At 40.0% G+C, this 27164-nt stretch overlaps 1 protein-coding gene across 2 annotated transcripts in view; it reads left to right on the forward strand.

Moving 5' to 3' along the window:
• The window catches only part of LOC109037833 (carbonic anhydrase 2), a 65141-nt gene that overhangs the window by 16775 nt on the left and 21202 nt on the right, over nucleotides 1–27164 (forward strand). The window contains exons 2-3 of one of the 2 annotated variants that reach the window (XM_072305363.1): nucleotides 18394–18456; nucleotides 21609–21659. In XM_072305363.1, the coding sequence (XP_072161464.1) occupies nucleotides 18394–18456; nucleotides 21609–21659 (114 nt within the window). The remainder of the gene's footprint in view (nucleotides 1–18393; nucleotides 18457–21608; nucleotides 21660–27164) is intronic. The other variant, XM_072305364.1, reaches the window with a different exon arrangement.

Below are 27164 nucleotides of genomic sequence, written 5' to 3' on the forward strand. Positions count from 1 at the left end.
TTTTTGTGTTTTTAAAGAATTCGAGACTTATGTAGCCCCATAACGGTGTTCGCAGTAAATACTCCAGATATATTAAATTTTTAGGTGAAAAATATGCTACGAGGCGAAATTATTCAACGTAAAAGACTGTTAGACTGAATCTTGTTCATTCAATCCAACTGCAGTTTCCTCGAATTCGGCAACAGCCAATGCACCTTCACCTCACGCGCGGCGTACGCTGACTCAGTCATTAACATTGACATAAATAGCCCATTCAAACGCTCTATATTTTAACCGCCACTACCCCTACTCCTTCCACCTATACCGTATTCTCTTCCTTGTCCGACAAAATTTTTCCCCGTATTTTTTGTTTCACCTCCGTTTCCGACAATACGCCGGCCTAATTATAGACTGCAGCTGCATGGTGTAAACACTGACCACTTCAAAGGTCTCGGATTAGCCGCAGGCGGCAGCACACTGACCGATAATCCAATCGCATTATCATGTGAGGCCGCCAACGGTGATGAAAATTCTGTTGACATATGGTGGGTGAAGAGTTGCACTCAAGTCGATAACGATTCTAGCTCCGCCGTGATAGCGAAGTGGGCAGTGAGGGTCAAACTGTCAAAATCGAGTCTCCTTCAAAATTCGTCGAATCTCTTTTAGATGAAAGCACACCGGAAAAAAAGCGAAGTTGATTTAGCATTTTGGATGTAAAAAAAAGTGTGAGAGAACTCGTAAAATGCTGAATTACCAGTCAGAGCAGTTAGTTTTACATTTTGGCATTGCTAAAGTAACTGCCTTTGCGGGTAATTCAGCTTGTCATAAGTTCTTGCACACTTTTTTTACATCCAGAATGAATGTTACCTAAATCAACTTCTTTTTTTTTTCGGTGCACTGAAATAGCTAAAACAGCAAAATTCATCGGAACTGTATGAAAACGAGACATATGAGAAAGCCGTAAGTGCGCACAAAATTACGTAGTTTCAGGTTTTCCTGAAATCTTCTGAATCCCCGGAATTTTCAGCCATTTGCGGTTTTTCGCCAGTTCGACAATTTATTTGATCAAATTTAGGGACTTTTTGATCAAATTAGACGATCTTCGGAACTTCGGAATCCGGGCGTATTTCGGAATTTCTCTCGGAACTTTGGCAAATCGGAATATGTTTCGAGAAATCAGAATTATTTCGGAATTTTCTGATAAAATGAAATGACAGCACTGAAGTAAAACCCCGAAAGTGAAAGCTCTCTCCTATCGTAAGGAGGCCTCACTGGAAAAAAAAGTGAAGTTGATTTAACATTCTGGATGTAAAAAAAGAGTGAGAGAACTCGTAAAATGCTGAATTACCAGCCGCAGCAGTTAGTTTTACGTCTTGGCATTGCTAAAGTAACTGCCTAAGCGGGTAATTCACAGGGGCGGATCCAGCAATCTGGCAACAACGGATTCCCTCTATTTAACCATATGTTAAATAATCGATTCTTGTCGAGGCACCTGGCCCCTCCAAGAATCGATACATTTCCATAGGTTTAAATGGAGAAAAACATTGCCTATTTGCTGGATCCGCCGATGGTAATTCAGCATTTCGTAAGTTCTCGCGCACTTTTTTTAAATCCAGAATGTTAAATCAACCTCACTTTTTTTTCGGTGCTCAAGAGGGTCTCATTTCGTGCATGTCCTTAACTCTAATTCCAGCGACCGGCGAAAAGGCGTTGATGAAACCGTTGCAGTGGGCCATTAGGCCGTTGTGCAAACGGGGACGAGGGGAGTCTGAATGGGGCACGCGTAATGGCCGAGACAATTGGATAACTACACATGCTGACCTTCGACCTTGCTGCCGTGGAAATGCGGCGCCGCCACAATCTTCGACCGATAGGAAAAAATAATTAAACGCTCCCGACGATTAATCGCTCCGCCAGATTCGCCGACGGCCGGAACCGACAGTTGCCGAACTGCACAAAAAGAGCTTCACGAACGCTGCCGTCCTAAGGAAGAAAGCCGTATGAACATTTGAGAGTTGCCAAATTTCCTTCGATAAAATGTTTATTTTCGAGGAGAGTTATGAATATTTTTCCTTTAAATGTTCAGAATCTTTAGTTGAAATTGCAAACAAAATTACTTGAAAAATTGGGAGGAAACTTTTCATAAGTTTACCAGGAAATTTACGTCTTGTCAGAGGAAATTTGGCAACGTCTGAAGGTTCATACGGCGTTTTTCCTTAGCACGGCAGAACGGTCGTTAGACTAGAATCAGCATTCGTAACCGCTCCTTGAGGTGATTCGACGGTTGCCATTTTTTGTGTTAGAGCGACGTGCGATGTATCGCATAAATTCGTTCCATAATTTCAGCTACTTGTTATTTTTTTCGAATTTTGAGATCGCACTTCTGTCGTCACGAGACTAAAGAATTCATGTACCAAATTTGCCAAAGAAATTCAACGTATTAAAGGCAGGGGGTTTTCAGAGGAAGAATATCGCATTCGAGTGCAGTTTCGATATCAGTATCTAATGCGATATTTTTCCTATAAAAAAACCCTGCCTTTATTTCGTTGAATTTTTTTGTCAAATTTGGTGCATGAATTCTTTGGTCTCATGACAACAGTAGTGCGATCTCAGAGTTCGAAAAAAAAGAGAAGTAGCCGAAATTATGGAATGAATTGATGCGATATATCGCACGTTGTTCTGACACAAAAAATGGCAACCGTCGAATCACCTTAAACAGCTCCTCTCCGTAGGAAACTCAGTATCGACTTAGGTGAAACTCCCTAACCCCCGTATCTCAGTTTCCGACCCGACGTTGCAGAGTTCCTTTCATACGTTTTTTGGGGGCTTTTTTACTATGATTCAGTTGCGTTGGTCACAGGATCGTGTTTGGATGCTTGATTCTTGTAGATTGGCTAAAAATAATAAGATCCGTCCGAACTTCTGCAACTCTCTACGTTCAATATTAACCGAGATATGGAGCTTTGAAAAAATTGGTTTATGACGTCATCCATCGCGGCAGTGACACCCTTCGTTTCCTCAACCTTGCTTTCGTCGTAGGTTAATGTTGCACAATCAGTGCAAATTTGCGTCACACCGACTGATGAAAGCAAGGTGGAAGAAACCAATGGTGTCATTACCGCGGTGGATGACGTCAAAAACCCGACTTTTCAGAAGGCGCTTATAGTATGCGTTTTACGTCAACTGACCGGCTGCACTGTTTTTGATGCAATGCGAGAAGTATTCATGCGGTCTTGTAGGCGCTAATATGCGGTGCCCTCCGACCGCACTGTTTGGCGCAATGCGTGTAGTATTTCCACAGTCTGACAGGCGCTAATATCATTCATCCGAGTTTCACGTTGAGTAACGCACATTTGCAATGGTTGTTTAGCATGAAACTCGGATGAAAGCAAGGTGGAAGAAACCAAGGGTGTCACCACCGCGGTGGATGACGTCAAAAACCCGACTTTTCAGAAGGCGTTATCTCAGTCAATATTGAACGTAGAAAGTTGCGGTTTGAACAGATCTTATTATTTTAAGCTGATCTACTAGAATCAAGCATCAAAACATGATTCTGTGATCATCGCAACTGACTCATTATACCAGGCCGATTTCCAATGCTTTTTGGCGACCGGCAGGTAATAATTTCTCAGGTTGCTTACTACAAACATTTCTAAGGTTCAAACCGGAAATTTTAGTGCAACGTATCGATTCTTAGAGGGTGCGAAGCGCCCCTTTAAAGATTGGATTACTTGACGGCCAAGACAATGTTCGTCAAGGAAACGTATGGATTGGGAAAACAATTCGATGACATCGTGCTCGAGATGCGTAAATAACAATGTGCGCGATTTTTTTTCACACTACCGACACGGCTTGTTACGACAATTACCTGGTGCTACTGCGGAAAGCACTAATTACCGCCTTAGTCGAAACACACTATGTGAACCGGCATCCTCCAGAATCGTCAAAATTGTGAGGCACTCAGGTGGGAAGGGAGACCATGGCGCTACGTTGCTCTAGGCGGCGTGTTACAGAAGACAGTAGTAACAACCAAATTTTCAAAATTAAGCGTTATACAAAAGGAGAGGTATCGATAAGGGCCTTTTTGGCCCCACTCCAGCTAAATTTCTTTACCTCAATACAAGTTTTTGCTCATTGAAGGGCTAAATTTTACGGAATACATAATTATTTGGTTATTTCCGGTCTCTTTCTGGGTCTAATATTCTGCCTTGCTAAGGAAGAACGCCGTATGAACATTCGAGAGTTGCCAAATTTCTCCGAATAAAAACGTTTATTTTTTAGGAATGTTATGCATATTTTTCCTTTAAACTTTCAGATATGTTAGACTAAATTCCGTACAAATTAACTGTACGCAAATTTTGGAAACAAACAATCACAATTTTCTGAGTAAAGTCGGTTTTCATTGGAGGAAATTTGGCAACGTCTGAAGGCTCATTCGGCGTTTTTCCTCAGCATGGCGGTACAAGGATTTACCAGTTCAGGATGAAAACTAAGAGCATGGAAGTTTGTTAAAGCAGGTTTGTTAAACCGGTAGACCAGTGACGGATACCTACGCCTTTTTTAAATAGAAGCCGAACAGTTGGTTCATTGTTGACATACTCCATCTAGGAGCAATTTTGCGAGGCAGCCTCAGCCCCTGGCAGCCAGCATCACAGGAGATAACCGAGATAAGGAAGTCTAGACGAGGATATTTCAACCCAGTGGGTATTTTCGTTCTTGCCGTGATAATTCTGACACAATATTGACGGGCTAAATCTTATCGAGATATTGCAATTAACTTGTCGGAGTTTGACGCGTTGTGCTTGCTGCCGCGTTTCCGGATGAAGAAAACAGTAACTCCAAGATCATTGAGGCTTTGAGAAAAGGAACTCCATAGTGTCCGCATGGAAGTTTTAATGAACGAATCTTTTTTTATCTTCGTAAAATTGTCAACGATCATCTGAAAGTCCCTTAGAAATCGTTCGATCGATACAATTAAACCTATTTTACCACCAAGATTGTGGGCATATTCGTAAAATAATTAAAATTCACAGAATTAGCAGGTGATATACTTATCATTGAATGAAAAATAATTTGTTTGTCGTCGTTATGATCAGTCATTGACGATCCTCACAAGTGTGTGCTACTTTGTTCCCCATTTATAGCACCATTATAAATAAAAATCTATTACTTTACACTCATTTGAATGAGTCCCAGTGTTGCTATAACTTTCAAAAATCACCACCGATCAGTCGCGTGACTATCATTCAAATTTGGAAAAACAATGAAACAATAGGTTGCTGGGTAATTTTACGTTTTCCCGAAACCGGACAACACATTTCACAGTGAATGTATGGCCCACGCTGCGCTTCATCACCCCTGCCGGAACTGCATCTGCAAGTAATGAGATAATCGGTGTAAGTCAAGTTGCCTGCTCGCGTGCTGAAGGCGCTGTAGGTCAAGGTCGATGAAACAGTGAGCTTTCTCGAGTAGCCTCTTGTCTAACAACACACGGATTGGAAATTATGACCTTTAATTATCCCAAGCTCATTTTATTTCAGCCGGATTATTTTTATGGAGTGCGCATCCCCCATACACGCAAAAAACACAATGGATTCAAGTCCAGTAAGAGATTAAAAAAAACTTTTTATAAGAGCCATAATTGATTCTTAGCGTTTAAAGAAGGTAGGCTCCCCCTGAAAATATCCGATCGTGCCAAAATTTTGAACAACTCTAATTTGAATCGCATTTAGGGAAAAGGAACCAGCGCGATTACAGTGTTGTAAAAATGTTGCTTCTTCACGGTTATCTAAAATATCTCTCAGAATAGCAAATGGTTTTTGCTTCCCACCAAAAAATTGTTAATTTTAAAGGAAATAATTGTGTAAATTTAATACTGTACATACATTGAGTATTTGTAGGAGGAAAGAAGAAGTTGCATGAATTTGAAAACACTGTAATCGCGCTGGTTCCTTTTTGCTAAATATGTTCTATTTGGTATTCGGTCTTTTAGATTGTCTACTAAGAGCTGATATTCCAAACAGTTAAAATTGTCTGAAAATGAAAATACAAAAGATGATTTTTGTCTAAAAAGGGAGGGGGGAGGGGCGCACTTTCCAAACATTAAAAGATCGACTCGAAATTTGTCTCAGCTATGTTTTTGTCATATATCTTCCAAAATTTTTACTTGGAACCGAAATTTCAGACCAAAAATGTATTTTTGAAACACCCTATTCATACAAAGTATGTATTTACTCTTGCGTCCGATTCAGTTTCGATTGGAAAGCGCAAATTCCTCGGAACTCGGCAGAGTATGCTGCTGTGCTAAGGAAAAACGCCGTATGAACATTCGAGAGTTGCCAAATTTCCTTTGATAAAACATGTAGTTTTTACGACATTTATGCGCATTTTTCTTAGAAATTTTCAGATATTTGATTTTGATTGCGTACACAATTGCGCGAAAATTTTGGAAGCAAACCATCACAATTTTCTCAGTAAAGTCAGTTTTTATCGAAGGAAACGTGTCAAAGTCTGAAGGCTCATACGGTGTTCTTTCTCGGCACGGCGGTGTGGTAAGTGCGCCCCGTTAATTAAGGGAATTTAACCACTGCGTATAATAGACTGTAATCACGAATATCCATACACAGCAGAGGCACCCTCAACGCGGAAACATTTTCCACCACGGCTCGAGGTAAATTTAACTCGAGTATCTTGCAACCCTTGAGCCGCGAGGCTCAACTCACTTTTCCAGGTGCTTCAAATACCCGAGAAATCTCAACGTGGGAGAATTCATCGATCAAATCTCGGTTGTGCTTCCGTTCAACGCGTCAGAGTACGAGAAAATCTCAAGAGAGTTGCTTAATCATATTTTGCTTTTTTCCCCTTTTTTGTTAGAAACGGAAGCGGAAAAGCAGCACTTTAGCTGCGTTGTGGGTTCGCTCTTGGGGAACCAGACGGCCACTCGGCCAACCTGTCGTGCTAATGAAAAACTCCGTTTGAGCCTTTAGACGTTACCAAATTTCCTTTGCCGAATCACAAATTTTCTGAAAATCGTATACATATTTTCCTTTCAGTTTCATTCAGAATTTTGTCATCAATTCTACCTGAAGTGTCCGAAAATTTCAAGGAAAAATACTCAAAAATTTCCTTACAAATCCATGTTTTTCCGAGGGGAAATTTGGCAACTCTTGGGTGTTCATACGGTGTCCTTCCTCAGCACGGCAGCACGGGAAGCGAGAAGAGAGAACATATCCAAGACCCCGATCTATAGGACTTTCAGTAAAAGTTACCAACAGGCTGTGTACTGGTCAAATACATGCAACCCTAAGTTCGTCTATTGAGTGCCTCTTGAGTAAATCTTCATTGGTAGTTCCAAAAAAAAACCAAAATCGACAAAGTTACAAAAAATTTGACTTCAAAATCAGCGATTATTTTATTATTACGACATAGTTATATTATGTTAAGAGTTACAAATTCAAGCAGCATATTTGAAAGATGTATACAGCTATAAATGAGCCTGAAAAGTTGAATCATAAACGCTAAACATTGAATTTGAGTTGTATTGAGGGGACTCAAATGAGTGCGAGATAGATATCTGCCATGCTATGAGAAATGGCTGCAACTGATAAGAACGAGCGTTTGTGACTGGTTAATCAAACTTTGCTGTCAAATCAACCTGGCTTTGACATCGTATCAATTCGCCTTCAATTTATAGTATAGGCAACGCGACCTCCCGAGTGGTCGAATAGTGGTATCATCGTAAAACGGCACGCTCCCTTAGTACACACACACACAAATAACAACTTATACCAATCGGTAAACGGGTGATTGGAGGAAAAATTTTGTTGGGTGGCGGATTTGAACTTTAAGAGAGCCTCCTCGTACTGAGAGGCTATCCACGGTCACAATTTCTCTGAGGAGAGGGGGGGCTGTCTTCTGTTGGAGACAGGCCTCCACCAGAACCTTCTTAACTACGTCCTTGTTGGTTTTAAAATTCAGACGGAAGATGAAAGCACCGATCAGCCTATATAAAGTTCTTAACTTCAAAAATTCAAAGTTCACAAAATCAGTGAGAATTATAGAGCGCCATCGGCAAGGCTGCTCCAAAGTTCTCCTAGAGCGCGTAAACTTACCGGAAAGTTTCGTAGAAAGATCAACTCATCAGCGGAGAATCAGCATTCATAGGAGACGAATCAAAACTTCGCAAGGAAGCAGAACTTTTCGTAAGGAGAAACTTTGTATCTTGCAGAAAAACGCAGATAGGCGGCGCACGTTAGAGTGGATAAATTTGACCGAAATCAGCTTTACTGTATTTCACGTAGCCTAATTTCTTATCGGGGTTTATTTTTTTTTATCAATAAACTTAGCGACAATATAAAACCATGAAAATATCCCTAAATTTTCCTTAGAGTATAAAAAAAAATACGTAACAAATTTAAAGGCAGTTTTATTTAAATATCTGCTCTAAAATTACAACATGAGGGTAAATAAGGCATATTTAGTTAAGCAAAGTTCAGCCAGTTCAGTCAGTATTCAGCCACCGATGAGGGACTCGTAATTTTGGCGAGACCTGTGAATAGATTCCTGAGTAGAATCAAATAAGTTTTGCTCTTGGAGCCATCGTTTTTTAAAAAAGTGACTTTAGTTATTTTAAAACTTCAGCATGTTTTCTGAAGTCCTCATACTCTTGGAAAGTCGATTTTAATAGTGGTCAATCTTCGTTTTCAACAGAAATTTTTTTTTGGCCTCTTTTATCACTGGAAGTTAAATTTTTTGTCCGTACCGTAGACCAACTAAACGGGCTTGTTTTCCTATCAATACGTGTGATAATAATACCGTTTTAAGATTTTTTCCACTCATAGAGCTATATTCTTGTAGAAGAATAAAACAAAATATCCTTCAAAGTTTTTACTTTCAAAATTTAGCCCCCAAATTGCTCTAAAGTCCGATTTCTAGAATTTTGCGCCATCATTTTTCTCCTAAAAAAGCCAGGAAATGTAATTAAATGCTTAATTTTAATTAATTTCTTTAGAACTATAACTTAGAAGATGTGGTAGACAACTTTTTTAAAGAATTTCTACAGGTTTGCTCTTTTTAAAGCTCCAAATTGTACAATTTTTTACTGGTCTACGGTACAGGACAATTACGTTACGGCACGAACAAACGGACTACGGTAAGGACGAAGAGGCATTCGTAAATATTACTGTATGCAAGGGCCGAATTATAAAGAACTGAAATTCATTGGGGAATAAACTGCTAAGTTATAGCATAGCTTATAAGTGCCACTTTTATAAATAATTACAGGCAATAAAGGTAAAAAGAGTAAGTAAATCAGTTTTTCAAAAATAATGAACTGCTTTTATTTTAAAGTAAACGCATTAAATAATTAGGGACAAATCTTAGAAGCTGAGTTCTTAAAACAAGCTTGACAACGTTAGAACGTTTTAGGTGCACTTTTACAAAATAAGAAAGAAAACAAAAAGGTAAATTTATTGAAAATGTGGTCACAAATCACCTTGAATAAATATTTAAAGGACAATAAGAAAAAATAAGTTAGATATTAACGAATAAATATTAAACGAATAAATTGCTATGAACTTCAGACGAAAAAGAGGACTCAAAGTCCTAAAAGAAAAAATGAAAAAAATAAAAAGATGGCGATCCTTATGCAATCATCGAAAAAAAAGCCTCCTTCTTCTAAGTCGCGTCGTACTAAAAAAAAATACGTCTCTCTTTTTTTTTAAATTCCAAATGTTGGTGATAGGTAAAATAAAGTAAAGTGGGATGATCTATCAAACAGCGCACCGATTTTTGGATGACTTTCACATTTTGTCCGTACTTACCGTAGACCCGGCCGCATCGCGCGTCAGCTACGGGCTACGGTACCGGACGGCTACGGGCTACGGTACGGACGGCTACGGTGCGGACAAATCGTGTGATTATTGGCAACGGTGCTCGGGCATATTCACGCATGTGGTTGAAATTCTGGATTTGAGGTTAAGATATCAGAGCGTATCAAAAAATACCAAAATTCGAGAGTTTGAAGTGATTTATGCATTAAAAAGGTAGGTATACGGTAAGGACATCCTAGATGGTCGTTAAACCTAGAAACTCATAAAAAACGGTCAAAATTTACTGTTTCATTGCGGTTTTTTTTCCTCTGCTCGACATCAGCGTGTGATAGTCACGATAACGCAAAAAAAAGTAAACAAAGTTCATAAGTGCTGCACTCTAACGGACGAAATGATGCTGAAAAAAGGGGGCTACGGTACAGGACGCGAATTCCGCAGACAAGGCTGCTTGACGCAAAGACGGTCAATATTTTCACTTATTTGGATGAATATAACTGAAAATAATAAGTTAGGTACAAGTTGAGTGTGAATTTACAGCAGAAGTGGAAGTATTTAGATGCAAGATGATGGTTATGAAGCGTTAAAGTTGCGCACTTGAGTCGCAGACAGGCTACGGTACAGGACATTTCAGCTGTTTAGGGCCAAAATTCTGATATTAAATGGCAAAAACTGCCTAAAACGATGTTGGGACCTGATTAAGCGTAAAATTTTGAACAAATGCAATAAATAAAAAGGTCAGATTTTTCCATTTTGAAGGGCTAAAAAGTCGGGAGACATGGTAGAGCAAAACTTATTTGATTCTACTCTCCTACAAAACTTTCCTCGCGAGGTTGATAGTGATTAATCAGAGTTTCACTCTGATCAACTTAATATAGTTCGTGGAAAATTCTAGTTTTTCCGTTCTTGTGTTGTGAAAATATACCTGCATGTTATCACCGCGTATTATGTAATCTCCGGATGAAGAATCAAAATTTAGTGCCCAAGGTTCGGTATCCATTGTAGTTAGGTATTTGTTGAGGAGGTTTACATCACTTAGAAGAACGATTGAATAGTCAATCAACCATTTAAAGTCATTTTTTAAGCATCCCCGAAACTGAAATCATGCTGAAGTTGGTCAGGTATCCATAAAAAACGTTTCATTGAAAAACACACCGAAACACATGCGATAGGAAACCCTGAGCAGTAGTGATTTTGCAAGTTGGCAATACTGTTTATCTTCCATTTACAAAACTTTCACATTTCTGGCAACTAATATAGCAATATTTCAGAGAAAAATGTCTTTCAAGTACGATGAAGTAGTCATCTCGACATTGCCAGCTGGCTCTAATATTTGAGGACCACCGTTTCAAAATACCCGAGTTTTGACTCTCGACTGAACCCACGCTCAGTTGCTCTTGACGGTCCTAAGGGTTGCGCCACCCCATACTTCAGATGAATGACTCACAAGTACGCGAGCTTGCGGAGTCTGCGATCAATAGCTAAATGATTAGCTTAAAGCTCATGTCGAAAAGGAGCAACCTGGCCTAAATAATACGCGAGTTCAGTCCTGTTCCCGTGGTTGAAAAACTATTTATCATTATACTACATGGCATCGATGCATTTAGACATGCATAACGGCGTTTTTTTACACCGAAAAAAAAGTGAAGTTACTCTAACATTCTGGATGTGAAAAGAGTGTGCGACGACTTATAAAATGCTGAATTACCCACCATAGCAGTTAGTTTTACATCTTGGCATTGCTGAAGGAGCTGCAGTAGCGGGTAATTCAGCATTTTATAAGTCCTCTCACACTTTTTTTACATCCAGAATGTTACATCAACTTCACTTTTTTTTCGGTGTACGTATATATGGACTGAATCTTTCCACCCACACAATTATTTTAAAATTCATTAATTTTACCAAACACTTCCGTACCATCAAAATACGGCGCCAGTAATAATAATAATAAAAAAAAAAAAAAAAAAAAAAAAAACTTCGATTACAAGGACTAAACTTGACGTACGTATTACGCTCGAAAGTTCTCGGCTTCAGAAGTTGTAGATCGCTGTAAAAAAGCGAACTATAAGGTTCACATAATCGATGTCTTCGGGGAGTGTCCGTGGTAGTAAATTACCATTATTTTGTGTACTCCCCTAATAATATTTTATGTCTACCCTCTAAAAGTAAAAAATAAGGTACAATTAACGCGGCTAGGTGGGGCGGGGGGTCTGTACCCACACCTCCCCCCCCCCTGTCTACGTCACTCACAAGCATGATCTGAAGCCCAATCATCATCAAACTAAAAATGTATAATTATGCCCTTGCGCTTAGTATCTGACAATCAACGCCGTCTGGTGGTGCAAAAGTGAACCACAGGCTACGCGCTCTATCCCCTCCCCTCCCTTCCCTACGCACTCCCAACGCACGTCACCTGTCGCCACTCTGTCTAGGACCGCTCCGATCCCTTTGTGCCGCGCCGCGCCGCATTCCTCAATCGCTGAGGAATTTGCGGAAGCGCCGGCCGGCCGGCGTCTATTTCATTTCCGAGATTTGATTTCTCCGTTATCTGTTTCTTCCACTCCTGACCTACTGACCACCCACGTTGAGCCGGAGGAACCTGTCCACACCCTTCCCAGCATGCGATTCGGACGTTTGATACATGGATCCTTGTTGCTTTTTGACAAGGAATCCGAATCTGACCTCAGAAACTGGCTATCACGCATTATAATATTTTGAAGAGTTGAATTACGCGATGAGACCGGTTTTAGGGTGATTCGATGGACGCCGTATTTTGTGTTGGAACGATATGCGATGTATCGATGCATGGACTCTTAGTGATTTTTGACGAGAGATCCGAATCGGACCTCAGATTTTGGCTATTACGCATTATGATATTTTGAAGATTTGAATTACACGACGAGACCGGTTTTAGGGTGATTCGATGGACGCCGTATTTTGAGTCAGAACCATATGCGATGTATCGCATCGATTGGTTCCATTTTTTTCAACTGCTCGTCAATTTTCTCTAATTTTGAGATCGCAATTTTGTTGCCAGGAGACTAGAAAAATTCACTTATTAATTTTGACAAAAAAATTCAACGTATCAAAGGCGTGGTTTTTTTAGAGGAAAAATATCGCATTCGAGTGCAGTTTCGACATCAGTATCGAATGCTATATTTTTCCTCTATAAAAACCACGCCTTTAATATGTTGAATTTGTTTGTCAAAATTGTTTAAAGAATTTTTTAGTCTCCTGGCAAGTGGCAACAGAATTGCGATCTCAAAATTAGAGAAAAATGACGAGTAGCTGAAAAACTGGAACCAATCTATGCGATATATCGCATATCGTTCTGGCACAAAATATGGCGTCCATCGAATCACCTTACGTTGAATCGGCCTCGTGCCCTCGGAATGGGGGGTACGGCAAGGAATAAATGGAATGAGAGAGGGAACGGGGATGGAAATTCGGTAATGGAATCATCAAAGATTACAGTAAACGTCCGATTTGTATAATCTTTATTCTCGTTTGTGACATCCATAAGCCGCGTTATCTCAACTCCCTCTATCAAGGGACTCAAGCGTCTTCCAAAACCAATACAATCGATTAATCGATCCCTGTAAAGCGAGACTCAGAAAATTCTGTGTTCCAGTTCGGAGAGGTGAGCGAAAGGCTGCCACCTCCGGGCGTGGGAGGGGGGATAATGAACTTGCGAGAGGAAGGGACAGAGGGATGGAGGGGGGGGGAGGTCGGAGGGTCCAAAGCGCGCGCATCCAGCAGTCGATTTAATACCTCGTCCCGGTGACGTCATCATCAGAGAAGTGTCGCGGACATCGGAGTTGCCTCTGTATGAAGCTGCATCCGTCATAATTTTCCGTTTTGGCGCGATTTAATCTCTTCACGACGTTGCCAGTTTTGATGAAAATAAGTATATTGTAGAGTCCCGCCCTCTAAAAATATGCAATGGTTTCTCTGATCCTTCCTCTCCCCTCACGATAAAAAAATCCCAGTCTTCCGTTTTCATCAGTGAAAAGAATGAATAGAATCAATAATTCAAAAAAGAGGCAAAATAAATTGTCCGAACATTTTTCAGTCATATAACTCATTGCAAAGGAACAGAGAGGAATCAAGAAATAACACACTGGGAAAAAAAACACATTGGATCTGAGTCTAGAGCCTTAAAAACATCGACCAGAAAAAATACTCTTGATTCAATCGGATTTTTGCTTACATCAAGAACCATGCCTCTTAATTTGAGCGGATTTCCTTTTGATTTAAGCTTAAATCTGATTGAATCAAGAGTATTTTTTCAAGAGTCAATGTTTTTAGGAGTCTGGACTCTAGATCCAATGTGTTTTTTTTCCAGTGCATATTAAAATGGAACAAAAAAAATAATAAATAAATAAAATGAAAAAGCAAAAATTAAAAGTATACCCTCTTAAAAATATTTAAAAATACAGCGCAAAGCATTATGTAACGTAGCCTTGGACCTCCTCCCTCTCCATCACTTACAAAATGTATCTCCCCATAACCACCCCTATACCGTTTCGTAGTATGTAAACGACCCTTTTTTTCAAAACTGTGTGAATATTTTTAAATACTGCAATGAAGGTCCTTCATGAGATATGTTTGACGCTCTGCAGCCCGGGATAAGATATACACAAAGAAACAATTTAAACAGCGGGTAACGAGGCTTCTCATCACCCAGATAATACCAAAACGTTTCGGCTGAGCTTTCAGCCGAGCCGGTTTGGTATTTGTTTGATAAGACGTCCCTTATTTCCTGTTTTAGCTTTGAGATTTGACAACGTTGCGGAACTTTTGCGCGCGCAACATTGGCCAGCATTCAAAGCAGGTCCCTGCTTCCTCCTAGCCACCCCTCGGCGCTTCCATACCCTTGACAGTAAGAGCAGTTTCTATGTCAATGGGTTAGAGTCTGAACTTCGGTGCATTCTCAGCCGGCCGACTAAGCAGGGATTTCTGCTCCCTCCCCCCGTTTAACACTTTCCTCCTCCTTCCCCTCCTCTCCTACTATCCTTCATTCGAGCGCGTTATTTAATTAAATACTTCCGATTTCCATGTTTTTTTCTCTTTTCTACCGAACCCAACGTGTCAAAAGTACGAGATGTCTCAGAATTAAACAACCGCAATGCACAAGGAAAAAAGTATGATCATTTCAGCTACATTCCAGGCAGTAGCGTGGCGGGTTTTGCAATATGTCAATTGATCTGCCATTCGAATGTACGAAGAAGGATCGAAAAACAGGGTGTTCGCGACTTATCGATTCTTCACCACAGCTTCAAATGGGGAAATATCGATAATTGATCATTCACCCCACGCCACTGTCCAGGGTAATCGGACGTGTTTCTGCTAAACGGAACCAGAGACAGGCGGAAAAAAGGGATGTGCTCGTTAGTTGAGGGCCGTTAGAATGATGAATTGGAATTTAAAAGCGCCAGTTCACGCGAATGATCGAGTATCGATAAATCCTCATGTGTAACTATGGTAAAGACTAGATTATTAGGTTGTTTGTTGCAAATACCCTGTTTTTCGATCTTTTTCCAGAGGTGTAAACGCAGATCAATCGATATATTGCAAAGCACGCAACGCCACTGATAAGCATATCTCTTCTCCTGGGCTCAATTTTGGGGAAATTTTCGACCTCAATTTCAACCATTCCCCCCGCCCCCGCCTCGCTCCATATAACGCTTTATGTCGTATGTTCCTCTATCCTTCCAACATGTGAAAACAAAATAGCAGTAGCGAGGCGTGAATAATCGATTATCCATAAATCCCCATTTGAAGCTATGGTAGAGAATCGATTACTAAGGTGTTCGTTGCGAACGCCCTGTTTATCGTAATTTTATATAGCATTCGTAAGTTTGAATAGCAGATCAATCGATTTATCGCAAAGCACGCCACGCCACTCCAAAATAGCGTAACGCTCTCTCAACCTCCTCCTCCCCTCTCCTGCCGTGCTAATGAAAAACGCCGTATGAGCATTCAGACGTTGCCAAATTTCCTTCAATAAAAAACGAATTTCCTGGGAAAATTCTGAATGTGTTTTCTCCAATTTTTCAGACTGTTTTGTTCCTAATTTAATCTAAATTATCTGAAACTTTCGAGGAGAAATATGCCTAACTTTCTTAAAAAATGCATATTTTACTCGGGAAAATTTGGCAACTCTCGAATGTTCATACGGCGCTCTTCCTTAGCAAAGCAGTGCACCACTACATAAGGTCGAACCGAATCAGAGATATGTAAAATACAAACTACCACAAAGAAAGAAAGTCCCAGCCGCGGAATGCGATTGTTAAAACAAATTCACTGCAAACAATGCCAAGACGTAGGATGGATTCCAGTTGTTTGATGTCCATGCATCAAAATAGCTATGATTCGCATTTTAGCCCGCAAAATACCGGAGCGCTCGGATTTTGACGGGCTCCTCAAGTCTTTGCAGTGGCGAGGCGTGAATGATCGATTATCGATCTTTCCCCATTTGAATCCATATTGTAGAATCGATTTGAGGTGTTCGCTGCAAACACACTGTTTATCGATTCTTTTCCATGGGTTTAAGTGATAGATCAATCGATAGATCGCAACGCCACTGAGTCTTAGACGCGGATTCGTGGTTTACAGAGAGTCGGCTAAATAAACGAATTTCTCGCATACGCGATGCGGTCAGTGGCTGGCGGGCAGCTCACAAATAGATTGTATTCGATAAATCGAACGGATGAGATTGTATCGATATCGATTGGTTCAATATGTGAACATAGCCTCAAAAGTCAATTTAGAAACCGAGTGTAAATTTTTGTTTGTGAGAGGCCGTTTAGCTGCTCACACCTTTTTGATCACGTTCAAATTTAAGGATTTAGGAGCAAACGCAAGTACCTTCAAAAGCCAATAAACGCACATATAATATGCATTACATCCGCCCCTGCACTCGAAAAATTATCTCAGAATGCAGTGTTACAAGCGCCAATCTTCTAAATAAAAATATTTTTTTTCTTTTAATTTTATAAACCATTAGGATTAAACGTATTCTTCGTCTATTAGACAAAATTTAAGCCATGATAACATGTCGAGCCATTTCAAATCATTCGTATGCGTCTTCTGTAAAGTTGTTTGGAGTCTGTAATATTCTGCTCGGGAGGAAAGTCACATTCCGCTCTGAAAATAATGTATTATTGAACCTTCGGAAATGCTCCAAATGAAATACAAGCGATTAGTGTTTAATTATTGAAATTATAGTACCTAATGCACGTAGTACTATGATGGTGGTGACGCTTGAATACAACTATTCGAGCTTAGAGGATGCGCGTGTTGCATTGCTTGTAACTGAAGGCGTTTTGTTGCTTCTGACCCTTGTAGCGATTCGCGTAGCGCGCCGCTCGCCACACATCCATATTTAAGGTGACTCATTAAATCCTCTTAAAGGTGCATTCTACGCGGAAATTGGTACTTATTGTTAGTTGCATTAATGGAGAGGTTTAAGTATGTATGCTTCCGCGGCTACGTATATGTTGTTCTTTTTTTCATAATGACAAAAAGCGTGTGCATCTCGTGTTGATAATGGATGTCATATAAGCTAGATATACTGCGATCAACTGTCACATATTGATTGACGGGATCGAGGAACTTTAAGCTTAACTTTTAAAGGACAACCATAAGCATGAGGGAAAAAAATCAAGTTGAGAGATGCATGAAATGAAAATAACCGTGGGTTTACAAAGTATGGTGAAAAATGCATTCAAACATTGACAAGACAAGAACGAGGAAAACTATTGGACTCTGACGCACATATATTCTTTAATTACATCCTATTTTTACTCATTTATGGTTTTTTGTTACTGTATACCGCGCGAGTATCAAAATAAGTCACTTGAGTCACCAATGCTAATAATCACCTCTCACTACCTACGACTAATTTATTGAAGTATGTATAGACCAGCATGACTTTCCCGCTATAAGTGGTATGTACCAGTCGCAAGACAGGAATGGTCGATCAAAAAAGACTCGATTATTAAGGTGCTCGTTACGAACACTCTATTTATGGATCCTTTTCCATAAGTTTAAATGGTAGATCAATTGATATATTGTAAAGCACGCCACGCCACTGGTGACTGTTTTGGCAGAGCAATTGAATGTGAACGCATATTTTTCATGATGATTTCGAAAGTAAGATTGTAATATCATGATAACTTCCAACGTTCCCTCTGTGGTTCATTTAGGGGTTTGAATGCGCTTTAGGTTCGAAAAAGGAGATGTAATAATTAGAACAATCTTCAAGTAAAATGACTTCAATAGCTTTGATGATGACGTATTAGCAAAAACAACCTAAACGAATAAATGGCGTCTTTACAATATCGAATCTCATAATAACATGCGCCAATTTCTTTGATTCTGAGTACAAACACCTTCGTTGTTCAGTTAGTTGTTGCGATTGGTTAAATCGTCTTGCGAATTGGAAGTTAGCCTGGCCACACGATTTTGAAAAACTTCAAATTGGGATGATAGTAGATTGAAGATCAGTAGATTTGAGCTCTTAGAGAGGGAGGGTATTTTGATGATCATGATCTACTAATAAATAATATCATCTTCGTTTTAGGTTATATCCAACAGCTGATTAGCGAGCTTGATAATGCCGAAATGGGAGATGCTGAGTTTATCGGTATGTATGACTATGAGGCTCTATTTTGATAAAAGAGTTGTATTTTTGGATATCATCATTCCTGAGCACCTGAGCACTTCAACAAGTAGATTTCACAGTAGAAAAACAGACGGGAGTCCTGCACACACGAGTAGCACAAATTCATTATAGATATATTCCTCACATTGACTTTTTCAAAAAAAAATTAACACAAGCTATATGGAACAGGTAACAGGCGCGTGGAAACAGATACTGACATCATGTGAATCTCTACTAATAGTAGTATATACTCTAATGACATCTATTGAGTCTCTCATAATGCGAGTAAAAAGTCTGATGATATCATTAAAATGTCTTTATTCTTTTTTTAGTAACTCACATGAATAGAGAACCAGCCGATATCAAAGCATACTTCACATCTGCCATGCCTGAAGTCTCGGGAAATTAGCACCGAATTAAAAAAATGATAGATGCAAAATGTGATTGTATTCAAATTTTACACAATACAAAGATATTCCCAGATCGAAACCAGAATATTAAATGGAAAAATTTCACTCGTATGAAAAAAAATTCTCTGCTATTATCAGCGGATTTAAGGTGAATTAGTTTGGCCTTTAAGCAGACTTCATCACCATTTCCAACGGAGAGTTTAAATTTTCAAAAAAAAAAAAAAAAAAAAAAAAAAATCTTTACGGTAAACTTTATGATTAAACACGATAATTTTTCATAGATACTTCATAATATTTCGAAATATTGCGTAGTCAAATTATGAAAAATTTCAGCTTAAAACCGTATCAAAGGACTCTCCTATTGACTTCTAATTACAAACTCATAATCTAGACGCAGTTCCATGATCAGCACAAACAAGGAAGGGAACATTCTAACTAAGTCTGGTTTAGGACCCCGAAAAGACGGTTTTCACAAATTGTTTCTCCCTGTTTAATCCTTACCCATAATTTCCCATAGACTGAGAGGCGGATCAGTGGCGTGGCGTGCTTTGCGATATATCGATCGTTATGCCACTTAAACCCATGGAAAAGGATCGATAAACAGGGTGTTCGCAGCGAAAACCTTCATAATCGATTCTTTACCATATGTTTAAATGGCATAACAATCGATACATCGCAATTCACGCCACGCCACTGAGGCAGATGCCTCCACCAACCACTCTTCCTAGAGCAAATTTCGGTTGACCAACATCTATACGGACCCGCGGATTTGATTACATTAAACTAGGGGGTTACCGCACAGTGGATCGAGTTAATGGGAGAGGTCGAGCAAAATTTGGAAACTTTAAACGCTTATTACGCCGTTTATACAAAACGTTGAGGTCCTGTAAGTGGCTTCATTGGTTTTCCTATAAAATTTTCTTCTTTAAGCACCCCTTGAATTTTAAAATGTGCCGGATAAAACATCAAAATATTCAGGTTTAGTCAAAAATTTCATGTCCGACCTCTCTAATTGACTCGATTCTTTGTGTGCCGGTTGCCCCGCTGACCGCTTCATTGTCCGACCTCCCTCCCCCTCCCGAGGAGCCTCGAGCGTTATGCGTTAAGCGTTATTCTCATTATTTTTTTTATAGAGTAAAATTTTGGCCCTGTTACCCAAATATATACAATTATTACGCCGCATTAAATACGCTCGTCATCATTTCCATCGATTGTTCAAAAGTCATAGTTTTACTCTCCTTTTTAGAGTCATTTTTTTCCACAAAAGCTAGCGGCAGAATATTAACATTACACTATCAGCAGTTCAGCACCCATTATATTTTACTTACGGCAGATTATCACTTCAATGTTATGTGTTTCCATAGTTTGAGTAAACTTTTGGCGTAGACGTATTAATAACCAAGATTTTGTGAGTTTGTACATACCTCTTTCACCACCCATGGCTGACCCACTCATCCTTGCTGATTCTTGATCTGGATAAAAAATAGAATATTTGCGGAAGTTAATACGTATTTATATATATTTTTTACGACACTAAAGAGTTGTTTGAGGTACTCCAGCTTTATTTACACTCTTGACAGCCTCTCAATCATTGATTGAAATGAGATTGACGTGAAACTTTCAAGGGGATATAAATTCAAGAGCAGGTAAGTATACGGCTTCGTCGCAATATGCAAATTGCAAATCCTATTATCTTATTTTCGCGAACAACAAGCACGCTTATTATGCAGTAGTTACACATTGGTCCATGAAAAAGTCTAAAAATTGTATAGCAAACCGTATATCTCAGCAGTACTGACATTTTATTTTATCAAAAGATACCGAAATAATTACGATTTGCGGAAACATATTACGATTTGCCAAAGTTCGGGGGAAAATTCCGGGGAAAAATTCCGAGATACGCCCGGCATTGGTTCAAAAAATCGTCAAATTTATGAAAAAGTACCTTTTGATCAAAGTAATGGTCAAGCTAACCAAAAACAGCAACTTTCGAAGAAATCCCGGAAATTTCTGAACGTCCCGGGGAAAAGAAAAAAGGCAAATCAAAAGATTCCGAAATAATTACGATTTGCAGAAACATATTACGATTTGCCAAAGTTCCAAGAAAAAATTCGGGGAAAAATTCCAAAATACGCCCGGCATTAGTTCCGAAGATAGTCAAATTTGATGAAAAAGTACCTAAATTTGATCAAATAAATGGTCAAACTGACCAAAAACAGCCAATTTCGAAGAAATCCCAGAAATAGCTGAAAATTCCGGGGACTCAGAAGATTCCGGGAAAATTTCGGATTATTTGAAAAGTTCCGACTTTCGGAATCACGTTGGAAAAAAAAAAAACACATTGGATCTAGAGTTCAGACTCTTAAAAACATCGACAAGAAAAATACTCTTGATTCAATCAGAATCTAGCTTAAATCGAGAACCAAGCCTCTTAATTTTGGCGGATTTCGTTTTGATTTAAGCATCCGGTTGAATCGAGAGTATTTTTTCTTGTCAATGTTTTCAAGAGTCTGGACTCTAGACCCAATGTGTTTGTTTTCCAGTGCATTTCCGGGAAATGGCAGCACTGTAATTTTAGGGGCTGTTGCAGTAATTAGTCGAAATTGATGGTTGGAAATAATTGTTATTTCTAGTCGTGTTAAACTTTTATAATGCACTTTGAAGCGTAGCAAAGAGTAATCGGCAATGTCTTCACTAATTTTGTCTTTTTATTTACTTTTTCAGCCTCTGCAGGAGACTGGCGCTATGGCAGTAATGAGGAAGACGGGGACGAAGGTAAGCAAGGGAAAAAAAAAACAAATTTTTCAATCCTCAAATTTTGGGTTCAGCATGCACACCGCAGTCTTCCCGTTTTGTGGAACGCGCCTCATGGTCACAATAATAACACATTAAACAGCGGGTAACAACACTGAAAAAAAATTCCCGGCGTTTTTACCACGGTCCGTTGGTACCTTTACCATCTCACTTTTTTTTACCAATTATTAGTAATTTTACTGAGACAGACTGGTAAGTTTACCTAAAAACCGGTATTTTTACTGTTTTTTTTTTCTAGAAAGAGTACCACTTTTATTGGTAATCAATTCCCGGTAACTTTGCCATTTTATCTCGGTAATTCTAATGAATGGGATAATCACGAGTGAAATGAAATAAAATAAGTAACACCATTCCAGCACTTGCTAGATTGCCTTAAACCATAAAGAGCTTTTCTAAGACGACAGACTTTGTTCTTTCGATTTGGGACATTTAACCCTGACGGTAAACGCATGTACACACTTTCTTTTAACTCCGAATGTAAAAATGCTGATTTAACATCTAATAATTATTTGTAAATTGTGTTCAAGTGCAATTGAAAACATTAATCGAATTGTAGACATGCGTGGAACTGGTGAAAACAAATTTTCCACATCATTTTGTAAAAAACCTCTAGTTACCAGTCTAGATTTCTTTACCAACACGTTATTTACCACTTTCTCAGAGAAAACCCATTTACTGTCTATCAACGTTTGACCTTCTGGAACTTGAGTGATGCTGACAATATCCCAGGTGTGGTTCTTCTCTAGTGCTGTGAATTCTTCTTGAATGGAGTCTTCCCAACCCATTTGTACCGCTTCCTTGTATGACGAAGGTAATTCTGACGGAAGTTGTCCTGAGAATAAAGCTGTCATCAGACCAGTTTCAAAATCTTCCAGATACCGAGGGAGTTTTCGTTCTCGTGTTCCTCTTCTTACCGAAGCTTCTGTTTCCGTGGTTTCATTTGTATCAAGGTGCACATGTATATCTTCTGTTTGTAAATCTCCTGTTTCCTTTTCTTGAATTCCAAATTTTGTTTCATCAAATCGTACAGATCGAGAGGTTGTGATTTTTCGTTTTTCAGGATCCCACAGGCGATAACCGTCAGCAGTGTATCCAAGATGTACCATGGGCTTGCTTCTGTCAGCTAGTTTTCCTTCTCTGTCTTCTTTAGGGATGTGAGAATATGCTAGAGATCCGAACACTCTCATGTTACTGATATCAACTTTTCTGCCATACCATAATTCAGCAGGTATCTTGTTCTGTAAAGCTGATGATGGAAGACGATTAATAGTGTAAACCGCAGTACAGACAGCATCTGCCCAAAACTTCTTATCTAGCTTTGCTTGTTTGAGCATACACCGTGCCATATTCATCACCGTCTGATTCAGTCTTTCAGAAACACCGTTCTGTTCAGGATTTCTGGGAACAGTGTAGTCCAAATGAATCCCTTTCTGGCGGCAAAATTCTTGAAGTCGGTTGGAACTGTATTCACCACCATTATCACAACGGAGATGTGATATCTTCGCTCCATGTTGAGCAGTTACTAATGCCTCGAACTCAAGGAACTTTTCGAAGACATCAGATTTGTTTGCAATGGGGTAAACAAAACTGAAATGTGTATAGTGATCAGTAAAACTCACATAATATCTGTATCCATTATGTGTCTCTGGAGTGATAGGTCCAGCAACGTCTGAGCTGACAACTTCTAGAACAGATTTCGGTTTCCTTTCTTCAGCGAGAGGCTTGAAGTCTTTTCTGGTCATTTTACAGGTGACGCACACTTCACATACCGCACTTTTGCATGGAAAGTGGGACGAATGACCCATCCGTTGATGCATTAGCTCACTGTTAGCCACGAGATTTAAAGGAGCTTTTAGATTTACGCGCACTAGATAAAGGTTTCCTTGCTTTACACCGTGCATAAATGGTTTCCCATTTTTAAGAAAGACTACTTTGCCGTCTGCAAAAATGACTTCACAGCCCTCCCCCTCAATTCTGGGGACGGATAACAGATTATACTTTAAATCTTTGCACACAAGGACATCATTAATTCTTAAATTTCGATTTTCACTTCTTGCAAAAAGGGTACCGCGTTGATTAGCACATATTGAGTGATTTTTGTTAGCAATTGTTAAATTGAACGTGACGTCTTCTTTATTAGTTAAATATTTCCCGACTTCCGCACTCACTATGTGGTGAGTCGCACCACTATCAACTACGAAGGTAACTTCATGAGCTTCCGACAAACAGGCAACCGCACTGCCTTCCAGAGAACTTTCCATGGCAGTAACGAAAGCGATTTCCTCACCATCTTGCTCAGAACACAGATGACTTTCTCTCTTTCCTGAAGATTTCCGAGAAGAACAGTCTTGCTTTTTGTGACCCTTCTTTTTACAAAAGTGGCATTTGTAAGGGAAGTAACTTGAAGAAGATGAAGAAGAACTGTCTCCACCATCATTACGATGCTGGTTCCTGTTAAACCCATTTCCATCTTGGTTTCGCTTCTTGTTAAAGCCCTTGTTCGATTTACCGGAGAAGAAAGCAGTATTCCCAGGTTCATCTGTTTGATGACTTATTTCTTCCTGAATCAGCTTAGACTTAACGAACTCAAGTGAGATATTCTCGGGGTTTTGTGAATACAAAATATCAATCGAGGAGGTTACATGACGAAACTTCTGAGGCATTGCTAAGAGTAACATTGATACAAGTTCTTGGTCATCAATGGTAGCTCCAGCTAATTTCAATTCGTCAACCTTTCCAAAAAAGATTTCAAAGAAGTCTTCCAGCTTACCAGATGTGTATCGAAGTCCCATAAGTTTCCTTTTCAGGTCTACCTGCGCTGCGAGGCCTTTCCTAGCATAGGTTGCTTCAAGTGCATCCATCATACCCTTGGCTGACGACTTTCCTCTAATGGAATTGAGTACCTTGTCAGAGACACATTGCACGATGATTTCCCTTGCCTTCACGTCTAGCTCGGCGAAGTTATCATCGGACTTTTCCTTGGGTCTTTCCTCTAGAACAGAGAGCAGCTTATCCTTCTCCAACTTGAGACGAATCCTGAAATTCCAGTCAGCAAAATTCTTACCATCGAACCTATTCAGGTTGATAACGTTCACGTTTTGAACTGAAAACATGCTAGACCGATACCATACACTTTCGCACGTTATCCAATGGTTAGGAATTGGCTAGACCGACGCCATTACTCCACACGGCAAACACGAGGACCGACCGGGACACACAGGCTTCCGAATTTCGCGTTACTTGCCATTCGTCAGAATTTCCGCGAGCGATAAACGATACGACGGCCCATAACCTAATGAATGGGATAATCACGAGTGAAATGAAATAAAATAAGTAACACCATTTCAGCCTGAGAACGCCACAGGCGAGGACGTAAGATGATATATTCAGCGAAGAAATACAAGCAAGTGAGAGCCTAACCTTGAGCCGTACACAACAGCCAATCAGGTGGTCCGAGCGGACTACCAACCTAATATGACTACACACTACCAACATAATACATCATATATCGAGCTCTAACAAATTCTACCTCATTGCCAGTCGATAAAAAATATTGGCGTTTTTACCAAGGTCCAGTAAAATTACCGAAAAAGTTCAATAATTTTACCGAGATTTCTCGGTAAAATTACCAATTCCGTACCTAAATGGTAATTTTACCAAGATAAAACGGGGATCAAATAGAACCCTGAATTCTTGGTAATTTTACCCTTTTCTTAGTAAATACGCCGAGATTTTTTTTCAGTGCGCGCTGGAATGTGAACTTCCCTGAGGAGCCTTTCAGCTTTAACTATGACGGCAAGCTAATCGAATTTTTTGCCGACACGAGCAACGAGAAAACCCCTCTCCTATCCTGAAAATCGGTTCCCTCTCTTCGAACGGCGCCCATTTCTTATCAGCACTTGTGCGAGGGCGAAGAGAGCAGTAAGTGCAAAAATGAAGTTTTGAGAAAACGGTCTCAGAAAGCTTCTGACCCGAAAAGTGTATTGAAAGAGGCCTTTGTTCTTTGTCAAATTGCCACTAATTGTCCGAAAGACTCCTAGAAATTATTCGGATGATTAAAAATCGACTGATTTTATTCAATCACATTGAAAGGGTATTTTTCATTTTCATGTTAGGCTAGTGTTAGGAAAGACAACCGAAGGTGCTATCCTCTGCAGTCTGCATGCTTTCGTGGTTGCATTTTGGACACAGAACTAACACATTTTCAGGTTAGGAATCGGCAGAAAAGGGCGGCAGTTCACTTAAAAGCACTGTTTTCATTGTCTCTCTGGAGGAATATTGTCACTTACTGCTGTCTCGCCTGAAACTACGTCATTTGCGCACCTACGGCTTTCTCGTTTGTCTCGTTTTGATACAAAGATAAATTTCGCTGCTTTAGCAATTTCGGTGATTTCATCTGAAAGAGTTAAGACGAATTTTGAAGGAAACTCGATTTCGAAAATTGGACAGTGGACACGTACTGCTCTCTTCGCCATCACGGCATCATACCCCTCTCTTACACAGGGGGGAAAAAACACATTTGATCTAGAGTCCGGACTCTTAAAAACATCGACAAGAAAAAGTACCCTTGATTAAATCAGAATTTAGCTTAAATCAAGAACCAAGCCTCTTAATTTAAGCGGATTCCCTTTTGATTTAAGCTTAAATCCGATTGAATCAAGAGTATTTTTTTTGGTCAATGTTTTCAAGAGTCTGGACTCTGGATCCAATGTGTTTTTTCCCCAGTGTATCCTGAAAATTGGTTCCCTCTCTCCGAACGGCGCCCATTTCTTTACAGTAGCCGATGAATTTGCCCTCATCAGCGGGAGAGGAGAGCGCGAATTTTTCGCGGAAGCCTACGCTCTCGCGAGCAACCTTGGCCCGGTGACCGTGGCGCATGTGCAAGCTGGCAGATCGATACGCAATTTCTGTGCATCTCAGATTGGCACGGCAGCACCGCTCTCTTCCCTTTCACCCCCTCGCCACCCCCCTCCTCCTGCCCCGCCTCACGTCAGCCGTGAAACTGCACCCTGGAGCAAGGATTGCGCGGGGAAAGTATCGTGATTTTCACGATCTACATCGAAAAAATCGGCCACTCCGGCTCTCTGACTCACCGAATTTTTATTTTTTGACATAACTTGTTCCAGAAATGTACTGGGTCGCATTCCATGGCTTTGGAATATCCTCTCTAATCTAATAAAATCGCACTGAAAAAAAAAACTCCGGCCATAGGAGCCGCAATTACGGGCTATATAGACATACCGTTCGTTCCGGGCTCAAAGGCCGAAAATTCCGGCTGCTGGAGCCCTGAGCTTCGGCCTCTGAACCCGGAGCAATCGAAGCTACGCCTCCAGCAGCCGGAATGTTCGGCCTCTGAGCCCGGAACGGACGGTTTGTCTATATAACCCGTAATTGCGGCTCCCACGGCCGGAGTTTTTTTTTTTCAGTGCAGTTTCAAGACGCACGATGGACGGGTTGAAAAATGGG

This window comes from Bemisia tabaci, chromosome 10, assembly GCF_918797505.1.
Source record: "Bemisia tabaci chromosome 10, PGI_BMITA_v3".
Classification (NCBI taxonomy): domain Eukaryota; kingdom Metazoa; phylum Arthropoda; class Insecta; order Hemiptera; family Aleyrodidae; genus Bemisia; species Bemisia tabaci.